Source organism: Esox lucius, chromosome 3 (assembly GCF_011004845.1).
Source record: "Esox lucius isolate fEsoLuc1 chromosome 3, fEsoLuc1.pri, whole genome shotgun sequence".
Taxonomy (NCBI): Eukaryota; Metazoa; Chordata; class Actinopteri; order Esociformes; family Esocidae; genus Esox; species Esox lucius.
The window spans coordinates 24,728,840-24,742,103 of NC_047571.1; the positions used below are offsets into that span (position 1 = coordinate 24,728,840).

Below are 13,264 nucleotides of genomic sequence, written 5' to 3' on the forward strand. Positions count from 1 at the left end.
AAGCACCTTTTGATTTTATTACAGCACTCAGTCTTTTTGGGTAGGAGTCTATTAGCATGGCACATCTTGATGTGGCCATATTTGCCCACTCTTCTTTGCAAAAGCACTCCAAATCTGTCAGATTGTGAGGACATCCCCTGTGTACAGACCTCTTCAGATAACCCCACAGATGTTCAGTTGGATTCGGGTCTGGGCTCTGGCTGGGCAATTCCAAAACATTAATCTACTTCTGGTAAAGCCATGCTTTTGTGGATTTGGATGTGTGCTTTGGGTCGTTGTTGTGCTGAAAGGTGAACTTTCTCTTGAGCTTTCTAACGGACTGAAGGTTTTGTGCCTGGTATTTGGGACTGCTCATAATTCCCTACACCCTGATTAAGGCCCTGGTTCCAGCTGAAGAAAAACAGCCCCAAATCTTTTGGGGGACTTGATGTTTGTTTTTGCAAACTTCAGCCGGGCGTGGATGTTTTTCTTTGTAAGAAAAGGCTTCCATCTTGCCACCCTACCCCATAGCCCATTCATATGAAGAATATGGGAGATTGTTGTCACATGTAGCACACAGCCAGTACTTGCCAGAAATTCATGCAGTTCCTTTAATGTTGCTAAAGGCCTCTTGGAAGCCTTTTGGAAGTTTTCTTCTCAACTTTTCATCAATTTTGGAGGGACGTCCAGTTCTTGGTAATGCCTCTTGTCATATTTTCCCCACTTGATGATAACTGTCTTCACTCTGTTCCATGGTACATCTAATGCTTTGGAAATTATTTTGTACCCTTCTCCTGACTGATATCTTTCAACAATGAGATCCCTCTGATGCTCTGGAAGCTCTCTGTGGACCGTGGCTTTTGTTCTGAGATACAACTAAGAAAATGTCAGGAAAATACTCTTTATTTGTGATTAATCAGAGTCACTTTAAATGATGGCAGGTGTGTAATGACTTCTATTTAACATGAGTTTGAATGTGATTGATTAATTCTGAACACAGCCACATCCTCAGTTATAAGAGGGTGTGCACACTTATGCAACCAGGTTCTTGTAAGGTTTTTATTTTAAATGTTTCCCCCTCAAAGATTTCAGTTTGTTTTTCAATTGAATTGTTCACATTATAGGTCACATTCAAATTGGAAGAAGTTTCAAAATATTTGTGACAGGGGCATATTTACCAGTGTGTTGAATCACCCTCTACTTTCAACCATACACTGTAAGTATTTGGGAACTAAGGAGACCAATTGCTGTAGTTTTGAAAGTGAAATGTTTTCCCATTCTTGCTTGATATAGGATTGCTGCTGCTCAACAGTTCAGGGTGTCTTTTGTTGTATTTTTCGTTTCATAATGCACCAAATGTTTTCAGTGGTGCATTATAAACAGGCAGGCCAGTTTAGCACCTGGACTCTTTTACTATGTTGTCATACATGCAGAATGTGGTTTGACATTGTCTTGTTGAAATAAGCGAGACCTTTCCTGAAAAATATGTATTCTGGATGGCACCATATGTTGCTCCAAAACCTGTATATATTCTTCAGCATTAATGGTGCCTTCACAGATGTGGAAGTCACCCATGCCATATGTACTAATGCACCCCCATACCATCATGGATGCTGGCTTTTTAACTGTGTGCTGGAAACAAGCCATATGGTCCATCTCCTCTTTAGCCTGGAGGAGGTGGCGTTCATGAGTCCCAAAAATAATTTCTAATTTTGTTTTGTCAGACCACAGGACAGTTTTCCACTTCACCTCAGTCCATCTTAAATGAGCTTGGTCCCAGAGAACATGTCAACTTTTCTGGATCTTGTTTAAATATAGTTTTCTTCAAATGCAAGTTTTAACTTCCATTTGTGGATGCAGCGACGTACTGTGTTCACAGACAATGGTTTTCAGAATTTGTTCCTGAGCATCATGCTGTGATGTCCACTACAGAATAATGTCAATTTTTTATTCAGTGCCCCCTGAGGGCCCAAAGCTCAGGGCCATCCAATACTGGTTTTCGGCCTTGTCCCAGATTCTCTGAATCTTTGAATGTGTCAACGGTGTGTCAGGGTGTGTGAATAAAGGAGCCAAACGCAGGGAGGTAGTTAATCTTCTTATTCGAAAAAATGGCACGCGTACAACAAGAGCGCAAAAGCGTGCAATAGTCTTGCAATACAACACCAAACATAGAACAATACCACACAAAGACGCCCAGAAACAAGGGAACTAATATAGGCAACCTAATGAGGGAATGGACACCAGGTGTGTGCAATAACAAGACAGGACAGTGCCGTGGGAGGAGGAGCGGCGTGGCTAGAAGGCCGGCGATGACGCGCACCGAACACCACGTCGGGAGGGGTGGCGCGTGTCCTCCATGCGCGTCCTCGTTACAGTACCCCCCCCTCGACGCGCGGCTCCGGCAGCGCGCCCCCGCCGGCCCCGGGGCCGACCCGGAGGACGCCGCGCAGGACGATCAGGGCGCCGACGATGGAAGTCGGCGAGGAGCTCCGGATCAAGAACATCCACCGCCGGCACCCAGCAACGCTCCTCCGGACCGTACCCCTCCCACTCCACCAGGTACTGCAGGCCCCTCCCCCGGCGCCTCGAGTCGAGGATGGAACGGACAGAGTACGCCGGGCCCCCCTCGATGTCCAGAGGGGGCGGAGGGACCTCCCGCACCTCAGACTGCTGGAGGGGACCAGCCACCACCGGCCTGAGGAGAGACACATGGAACGAGGCATTAATCCTGTAATCAGGGGGAAGTTGCAATTTATAGGTTACCTCGTTCACTCTCCCCAGGACTTTAAACGGCCCTACAAACCGCGGGCCCAGCTTCCGGCAGGGCAGGCGGAGAGGGAGGTTCCGGGTCGAGAGCCAGACCCAGTCGCCCACAGCGTAGACCGGGGTGTCATTGCGCCGGCGGTCAGCAGCGGACTTCTGGCGAACCCCGGCGCGCCGGATGTGTCGATGGGCCACGGACCAGGTGTCCTCGGCGCGCCGGAACCAGTCGTCCACCGCCGGAACCCCAGACTCGGGCTGGCTCTGCCAGGGTACCAAGACCGGCTGGTACCCCAGGACACACTGAAAGGGAGTCAAGGACGTGGAGGAGTGACGGAGTGAATTCTGAGCATACTCTGCCCAGGGCAGGAACTCCGCCCACTCCCCCGGCCGGTCCTGGCAATAGGACCGCAGGAACCTCCCCAGGTCTTGGTTCACACGCTCCACCTGCCCATTAGCTTCGGGGTGGAACCCGGAGGTGAGACTGACCGAGACCCCCAACCGGCCCATAAAGGCCTTCCAAACTCGAGACGTGAACTGAGGGCCCCGGTCAGAAACAATGTCCTCCGGCACCCCGTAGTGCCGGAAGACATGGGTGAATAGAGCCTCTGCGGTCTGCAGGGCCGTCGGGAGACCAGGGAGGGGAAGGAACCGGCAGGCCTTTGAAAACCGATCCACAACAACCAGGACCGTGGTATTGCCTAGTGAGGGGGGAAGATCGGTCAGAAAATCAATGGACAAGTGAGACCATGGTCGTTGTGGAACGGGTAAAGGGAGTAACTTACCCGCCGGAAGGTGTCTAGGTGCCTTACACTGAGCGCACACCGAACAGGAGGACACGTACGCCCTCACATCCTTAGCCAGACCAGGCCACCAGTACTTATCGGTAAGGCAGCGCACAGTACGGTCTATGCCTGGGTGACCCGTGGAAGGGGACGTGTGGGCCCAGTAAATGAGACGATCACGGACATCCAGCGGGACATACTGACGACCCGCAGGACACCCAGGAGGCCCAGGATCGCTGTGCAACGCTCGCTGAATGTCCGCGTCCACGTCCCACACAACCGGCGCCACAATGCATGAGGCGGGCAGAATCGGTGTATCATCTACCCGCCTTTCACCCACGTCGCACAACCGAGACAGCGCGTCTGCCTTGGCGTTTTTTGTACCCGGAACGTATGAAAGCGTGAAATCGAACCGGGCAAAAAACAACGCCCACCTGGCCTGGCGAGGGTTCAGTCTCCTCGCCGCCCGGATGTACTCCAGGTTACGGTGGTCGGTCCAGACTACAAACGGGTGTCTCGCTCCGTCGAGCCAATGTCTCCAAACAGTCAAGGCATTAAACACAGCCAACAGCTCCCTGTCACCGACGCCATAGTTGCGCTCTGCCTCACTGAGCTTTCGCGAGTAAAAAGCACAGGGGCGACGCTTAGGAGGGGTACCCGACAGTTGGGACAATACAGCACCTATCCCCACCTCCGAGGCATCCACCTCCACTATGAACGGCAGTGACGGATCGGGATGAGCCAGAACCGGGGCAGAGGTGAACATTCTCTTAAGGGTGCGAAATGCGACGTCTGCCTCGGTCGTCCAGGTGATCCGGCTCGGCCCACCCTTCAACAAGGAAGTAATAGGAGCTGCCACCTTGCCGAAGCCCCGTATGAACCTACGGTAGAAATTGGCAAACCCAATAAATCGCTGCACCGCCTTAACCGTGGTGGGAACGGGCCAATTACGCACGGCTGACACGCGATCGACCTCCATTTCCACCCCACCGGCGGAAATCCGAAACCCGAGGAAAGAGACGGCTCGCTGGAAGAACGCGCACTTCTCTGCTTTAGCGTACAGGCCATGCTCCAACAGTCGCTTCAGCACCCTGCGAACGAGAGACACATGCTCAGCACGCGTAGTGGAATACACGAGGATGTCGTCAATGTAAACCACAACCCCGCGCCCCAGCATGTCCCTAAACACGTCGTTCACAAAGGACTGAAACACTGCCGGGGCATTCATCAACCCATACGGCATCACCAGGTATTCGTAGTGACCCGTGGTGGTGCTGAAGGCGGTTTTCCACTCGTCTCCCTCTCGGATTCTCACCAAATTGTACGCACTCCGGAGGTCCAGTTTTGTGAAGAAGCGCGCCCCATGCATTGACTCAATATATTGGGAAATCAGGGGGATAGGATATGAGTACCGGATCGTCAGTTTATTTAACGCCCTGTAGTCAATGCACGGACGCAAACCCCCATCCTTCTTCCTCACAAAAAAGAAACTCGAGGAGGCGGGCGAGGTGGAACGGCGGATCTGCCCCTGCCGCAGGGATTCGGCCACATAGGTCTCCATCGCTGCGGTTTCTGCCTGCGACAGGGGATACACATGACAATAAGGCGGCACAGCATCTCCCTTTAGGTTTATAGCACAATCCCCGGACCGATGTGGTGGCAAACGACTAGCCATGGTCTTCGAAAAGACCAGCGCTAAATCGGCATATTCCGGGGGAATGCGCACTGCGGAGACACTGTCTGGACTTTCCACCGAGGTCGCACCTACGGAAACACCTAGACACCTCTCCTGACACCCCTGAGACCACCCTGTCAACACTCTCTGCGACCAGGAAATAGTTGGGTTGTGTCCCGACAACCATGGAAGACCCAGCACCACAGGGAAAGCAGGAGAGTGAATAACATGAAACTCAATCTGTTCGGTATGGGCGTGCTGTACGGTCATCGTGATAAGGACTGTGACGTGCTCAACAAGACCAGTGCCTAGTGGTTTGCTGTCTAAGCCCGTAATGGACCTAGGTCGAGACAATGGAACCAGCGGAATGCGCAGTTTCTGTGCGTAACCGCTGTCCATAAAATTCCCAGCTGCGCCTGAGTCTACGAGCGCCTTACACTGAGAGTTAGCAGGAAAATCAGGGAAGGCCACCAAAAGTGTCATGTGCTTCGCAGAGAGCCCTGACAGTGTGTGTGGTCTACTCACCTGACTCGGTGTAGGGGTGTCAGGCTTCCTCCGCTCGACCCTTTCTCGCTGGAAACAGTAGGAGGCAGAGTTTCCTTTCCTCCCACAAAAGGAACACTCCCTAGACCGCACCGTCTCCCTACGTGCGGCGCCTCCCACTTCCATGGGTTCAGGTCCGGCGACGGGGTGTACCGGAGGGGGCTGATCATTCCCGGTGCGTCCGCGGGTGGCTAGCAGATTGTCCAGCCGGATCGCCATGTCGACGAGCTGGTCGAACGTCAACATGGCGTCCCGGCATGCCAGCTCCCTACGGACGTCAGACCGTAAGTGGCACCGGAAATGATCTATAAGTGCCCTGTCGTTCCAGCCCGACCCCGCCGCCAGGGTCCTGAACTCCAGGGCGAAGGCCTGCACGCTCCTTGTCCCCTGCCTCAGGTGCACGAGACGCTCGCCGACCTCCCTGCCGTCGGGCGGATGATCGAACACGGCCCGGAAGAGGCCGACGAACGCCCCGTAATGGGCCAACTCCGGCCCGTTGGTGGACCAAACGGAGTTGGCCCAGTCCAACGCCTTGCCCCTCAGGCAGGAGACAAGGGCCGAGACCTTCTCCCTATCCCCCGGGTGAGGGCTGAGGGAGGCAAAGTAGAGCTCCAGCTGGAGCAGGAACCCAGAGCACTGGGCAGCGTCTCCGCCGAATCCCTGAGGAAGGCTCAGTTGAATGGTCCTCCTCTGCGACGGTGGAGACGATGGCAGGGGCACTCCACCCGGGTTGAGTGTCGGGGTTTGCTGCTCAGATGGCAACCTCGCCTCCAACCGCCGCATAGCCTGGACCATCTCTGTCACGGCCTCCCCCAGGGACGCGATCATGCTCCCATGCTGGTGGATGAGGTCGCTCCCCGCTGGCTCCATTCTGGAGGTGTGGTATTCTGTCAACGGTGTGTCAGGGTGTGTGAATAAAGGAGCCAAACGCAGGGAGGTAGTTAATCTTCTTATTCGAAAAAATGGCACGCGTACAACAAGAGCGCAAAAGCGTGCAATAGTCTTGCAATACAACACCAAACATAGAACAATACCACACAAAGACGCCCAGAAACAAGGGAACTAATATAGGCAACCTAATGAGGGAATGGACACCAGGTGTGTGCAATAACAAGACAGGACAGTGCCGTGGGAGGAGGAGCGGCGTGGCTAGAAGGCCGGCGATGACGCGCACCGAACACCACGTCGGGAGGGGTGGCGCGTGTCCTCCATGCGCGTCCTCGTTACAGAATGATATTATGTACCAAGATATTATGTACCAATTTTACATTGAGAAACATTATTCTTAAATTGTTGCACTATTTGCCTGCGCAGTCTTTCATAGGCTGATGAACCCCTTTCCATCTTTACTTCTGAAAGACTCATCCTCTCTGGGATGCTCTTTATATACCCAATCATATTACTGACCTGTTGCCAACTAACCTAATTTGTTGTTAGATGTTTCAGTTTTATTTTTTATTTTTTTGCATTAACACATTTTTTCCAGTCTTTTCTTTTCAAATGTGTTGCTAGCATATTTTAAGAAACACATTTCTCAGTTTCAACATTTGTTGTGCTATTTTCTATTGAATATTGGGTTAAATTGATTTGCACATCATTGCATTCTGTTTTTCTTTATTTTACACAGCATCTCAACTTTTTTCTTTAAATTGGGTTGTATTTGAAAAGTACACTAATTTGATTACACTTAATTACATTGAGACACTGTTACACTTTATTCATGAGAATACTTTGAAACAGACTTTCAAGTTATTTATTTTGTACAGAAAAAAAACAAATATAGACATTAATGTTGAATCTTGGAATATAATTTACAAATGAGACATTACAAGCTCCATATGCCAGCTAATTCTAATTTAATGAGCCTCCAAAACAAAACATAAAAAGATTTACATAAAAATGTATTTAAAGTTTAGTAGACATTTCAAAATCGCAAGCATCCACTTCACTGTCTGTCTCTTTTTTGATCATAGGCACACTGGTAGCCACATTTCTGCAGGGAAAATATCATATTATCAATGAAACTTTAAAAGACAACTGAAAGTAATAAACACATTCAACTGTATTGTATTGTGGCTTTTTTTTATTTGCCTATATTTTGCATATATGATCTGTTATAGCTTTATACTTTCTGACCAATGCAAAAGAAATCCCCAGGTCTGATGTATCTTTGCTCGTACATCTTGTGCTACACCTACCTCCTCCCCTCTGCTTCATCTGTAGAGTCAGGTAGCTCTGTCCGTCTTGTCTCAGGAAGCAGGAAGACCAAAGCCCCTCCAGCTAAAGAGAGGCTGCTGAACACGATAGTAGGTATGGACCAATGGTACGTGGCCAATATGTTGAGCATTGGAGAAAGCATTCCAGAAACTCTAACCGCAATTGAGCCTAAGCCTGTGGCCGTAAGTCTGAACATAGGAAGAAAGAATGTGAAACAAAAAAGGTTATTATACAGTTCCGCATTGAGTAGATATCGAGGGATCTTATTTATACATTAGTAATGTATTTTCAGGTCTTACTGTACCTTAGTGAGGTAGGAAACAGCTCCTGAACATAGACGTTGCATATCGACCCAGCATTGGTCATGAAAAACCTCCCAGCAGTAGCGAGAGCAGTAATAGCGACAGCATTGTCTGAAAGTTAATATAAGTCTACATACATACATACATACATATATACACAGCTTCGGAAAAAGTTAAGAGACCACTGCACCTCTAAAAAAGTCAAAAAGGTGGGTTTTGAGTGAGCAACACAAGGGTTAAAATGAACAGACCACTGCAAATTGAACACTTTTGTTCCTAACTCAAAACTTTCCTTTTCAACTTTTTTGGAAAGGAAAGAAAAAGGTGCTGTGGTCTCTTAATTTTTTCTGGAACTGTGTGTGTATATATATGTATATATGTATATATATATATATATGTATATATATGTATATATATATATATATATATATATATATATATATATATATATATATATATATATATATATATATATATATACAGTATATATATTTATATATATATATATATATACAGTATGACAAAAGGATGCAGGTGAGACCACCAGTCAGAAGGATGGACATTAAGGATATCTTCCTCCCAATATATTCCAGTATAAAGATACATAATATAGGACCTGGTATCTCAGTAATTCCAAACATGAGCTGTGTCAAGAAGATGTCCAGGCCAAAGTTCCCCACGTTGAAAGAGAGACAGTAGTAGGAGAGGTTTAATGAGAACCTGAGATTTTAGGGAGACATTGGTTTGTCATGACAAGATTAAGATTAAGTCGATAGTTGTCCAACTTCAGATAAGATGTATTAAAAGATGCACTGTGGAGTTTTTGTACATTACACTAGCTGTGGTGTTTACTACATCACCTGTGTGCACTACCCATTTTGTTTTGTATTTTACAGATCAAATTAGTAACATACAATGTCACATGAATTTGGTGTAGACAAGTTCTCACAGTGCATCTATAGGAACTTACCATGCAAGAGAAATTGTTAGGAAATACATCCTAAGTACAGGTGATCTAAAGAGAACAAGTATGCCTCCTTTCTGAACAACTTTCTTTTCATCAATCTGGAATAGAGAAAATCCTTCTGTTTGTTATTGCATTTTGCATACATGTATTTGACCATAATCAATGCAAGAAAGAACCCTAATATAAGTACAAATCTTAATTGTGTTGCTCAAGAATAATTTCTTATTCCAACAAAACCTCTGAATAGTGTTTTGAAAATATGATATATACTGTACAGTCAGACGACCAATTGTTAGAAATTAACTGAAATTAATATTTAGAAACACCTCGAATCTCTAACATTACCTTCTCTAGCATAGCATCTGGAATTGTGTGCTTGTTGATGGCTGCTACTCTAAATATCAACTCTTTAGCTTCCTGTGTTCTACCACGATCCAATAACCACCTGGCTGATTCTGGAATAAACCTGGAAATAAATAACAGGCAGACAATTCTACAGTAAAAATCAATATTCACAATAATTATTATAATGTTTGGAATCTGCAGTGCTGCAAAGGACTTTATCTGTATGCAGTGCTTCTGTTTGGACTTTTTAATGCCCCTGAGGGTCTTTATCAGTAGCTTACTACTAAAACTGATAGTGTCCCTACAGATTAATATTGTTTTAAAGTTGATTAAAATGATGTTTACACACCATATGTACACAGCAACTACAGCTGTTGGTGCAGCCATGACAAACTGGACAATTCTCCAGTCCCGGATAAAAAAGATCATGCAGGCAAGAAGGCACTGGCCAACTCCAGCGAATGTCTGACTTAAACAAGACGCATAGGAACGCCTTGTCACTCCCACCCATTCAGTAGCTGTGGAGAGGAAAATGTTCTAATGTGATAAAACATTTTGAACTGCTGACTGCCAAATCATCAACCAAGTTTTGTAATTACAATGTATTATTTTGAAGCACAATCTCCTCCAACCTTGAGAAACATTTACACATGATGTTCTGCATCGTTTTGGCATACAAATAATAGTTTTGCAACAGGCAGTTGTCAATTAGACAGTGTCAGTCTGGCATCTCACCCAGATGACTGACTTCCCACAGTTGACAACTCCAGTGTCCCCCTCCCAGTCTTATCCAACCATTCTCATATTTTGTTTAGCCTGTTCAAAAATACTTTACCTAAAACAATGCAGTTGATTCTAAATCCACCATATGCGATTCCAACTGCAAACTGGGACGACAGATACAAATAGAAATTTGGAGACAGACCTGTAGTTAAAGTAAAAATTAGCATCATAACCATTGGTATCTGAGTTGCTCGTTTGCGACCGAACCTGGAAAAGAAATGTTAAAACAATGTTGGTTAAAATAGTTTAAAACTGGTGATGAACATTTTACATGTTTGGTGGTGTTTTAAAAATATATATGGGACATATTATTCAGCACTTAAAGTCCACTCACGATTCAGCAAAAGGTCCAAACAAGAGTGAACCAAGAAGAATGCCGGCCATGAACACAGTTTGCGCAAGTCCAACAACATTAGCATTGCCACATACAAGATCAAACTGCAACAAAACAAAATGTTATAACATATAAGTACATTCATTACAATACAATAGTCTTAAATGTAACAGAAACCTGTTTTATCCTGAACACTTATTCGGTCCTACTTACAGATGTGACTATGGTGGCATCATACAGTGTCTGGTCGTACACCCATCCTTTCTGGCACTCGGTGGTCTGATTCAGTCCATGCTCTCTGATTGTTTCAATGTCCCAGTCAACTGGGGCATACATCAGGCACATACTATAGGCTCCATTCTGCTGCCGAGGCACAGTCAGATTTAACTGTTCCTCAGTGCTCAGATTAGACCCAACTCTAAGGATCCAGTCAGTGTTACAGTGGCGCTTAGGGTCTGACTGGATGAAAATCAAACTGGCCAAGTGGAAAGGCAGGATAAGATTTGGGAAGCACAGTCCAAAAGTAACAAGTTTCTGAAAAAGTCCAAAGTCTCCAATGGTCCTCAGGATCTCGCCAAAATCTGCCATGTTGATGATACTTAAAGTGAACCCTAGAAAGAATAGCGTCTCAGAAGCACCTTGAAATAACTGTATCAGTGTGCTGTCTTTCTAGTCTTTAAAAACTATATGAACAACATGCATTGTAAATTCTCAAACAGATGTACTTTATTTCATTAAATTGGGTTTTAAAGGGACAGTGCATTTAATCTCAAGAATAATGTATAAGCACCAGTTTTAGCCAGAGAGATTTCAACTGCATTTCTGTTTCTTATAGCCTCAATCTGAATGTTTGCCATTTAGTTCATTTTATTTGCCTACCGTAAACTCTAAAACAAAGTCCAAACAAGATGTTATAGTTGCATAATTTTGCTTAATTATAAAAGCAGGTCAATAACATATCAATGAACTTCTTTCAAACTTTTATATTCTTGTATCTTTTCCCAGGGTGAATTAAGATTTCTATTAAGCTTCATAGGCCAAGGAAAATTGTTCATACAGTTCAAATCTTTGACTTACATTCGTAGAATGTTGTGTCCTTTCCTTTGGTTAAAGCACAGCTGAGTCATGCAATATCCTTAGAAGTCAATGAACAACTGATGATTCTTTAAAGATAATAAAACATTATTTTCCTGTACAATATTGTAATAAAGAAGCCTTTACTGTAGATGATGCAACACTCTGCAGTTGCCGTTAAGCTGTGACATGAGACAACTTCAGACATTCCATTAACCTTTGTTTCAGTGTTTGGCCAGTTCTTCTGGAACTCTTTAAATTATAGCACAGAATCTCACCTAGATTGAGGTATGGGCTTTGACTAGGCCATTCCAAGACATTTAAATGTTTCCCCTTAAGCCTCTCAAGTTCTGCTTTAGCACTATACTTAGGGTCATTGTCCTGCTGGAAGCTGAACCTCCATCGCAGTTTCAAATCTCTGGGAGACGAAGATCCCTCAGGAATTTCCCTTTCTTTTGCACCATCCATCATTTGTTCAATTCTAACTAGTTTCTTAATCCCTGCTGATTAAAAACATCCCCACAGCATGAGGCTGCCACCACCATGCTTCACTATGGGGATGGTGTTCACAGGGTGATGAGAGGTGTTGGGTTTGTGACAGACATGGCGTTAACCTCGACAGCCAAAAAGCAACATTTTAGTACAGTATCATCTGACCAGAGTACCTTCCTTATGTTTATGGATTCTTCCATCTGCCTTTTGGCAAGTATCAAATGTGTTAGCTTATTTTGTTCTTAAGCAATGGCTTTTCTCTGGCCATTTTTCTGTGGAATGTACGGCTTAATGTGGTCCTGTAGACAAACACTCCATTCTCCGCTGTAGAACATTGCAGCTCCTTCAGGGTAATCTTTGGTCTCTCTTTTGCCTTTGATTAAGGCCCCCCTTGCCTTGTCTGTATGTTTTGGTGGGTGGCTCTCTCTTGGCGTGTTTGTTGTGGCGCCATATTCTTAAATATTTTTTATTATGGATTTAATGGTGCTCTGTGAGATGTTCAATGTTTATGATTTTTTTTTGTAACCCAACGCTGATCTGTTTGTCCCTGACCTGTTACTGACCTGTTAATGGTGTTGCAGACTCTGGGCATTTCACAACAGGTGTATATATACTGAGATCATGTGACAGATCATGTGACATTTAGGTTGCACACAGGTGGACTTTATTTAACAATTTATGTGAATCCAGAAGGATATGTGACTCCAGGTCTTTTTTAGGGGCTTCATAGCAAAGAGGGTGAATACATATGAATGCACTACTTTTCAGTTCTTATTTTTTTGAAAAAAAATTGACTATTTTGTGCATGTCCATTACATGAAATATAAATGAAAATCCATTCAAATTGCAGGTTGTCATTAAACAAAATAGCAAAAATGCCAACGGGAATGAATACTTGTGCAAGGCACTGTAAAATTATTTATCCATTTATCTACATAAAAAACTATTGCTATTGAGTCCTAAAAGTGTTTCTGTAGATGCTCTACAGATTATTTCTTTATTTGTACT

The 13,264-nt window shown here is 45.4% G+C and overlaps 1 protein-coding gene and 1 long non-coding RNA gene across 2 annotated transcripts; both read right to left on the reverse strand.

The window, feature by feature from the left end:
* Positions 1-7,552: 7,552 nt before the first annotated feature.
* Positions 7,553-8,428, reverse strand: LOC117594281. Its single transcript, XR_004575636.1, has 3 exons — positions 8,264-8,428; positions 7,941-8,147; positions 7,553-7,735 (listed from the first exon to the last, which is right to left on the reverse strand). It is a non-coding gene; the product is annotated as an uncharacterized LOC117594281 (long non-coding RNA).
* Positions 8,429-8,788: 360 nt separating this feature from the next.
* slc22a13a (solute carrier family 22 member 13a) lies at positions 8,789-11,278 on the reverse strand (the record flags this gene model as incomplete). The annotated part of the gene is made up of 7 exons (XM_034291338.1): positions 10,904-11,278; positions 10,691-10,794; positions 10,409-10,563; positions 9,923-10,091; positions 9,574-9,694; positions 9,232-9,326; positions 8,789-8,981 (listed from the first exon to the last, which is right to left on the reverse strand). Coding segments are annotated over exons 1-7 (1,212 nt in total), but the record flags the coding sequence as incomplete, so codon positions are not given.
* Positions 11,279-13,264: the final 1,986 nt, after the last annotated feature.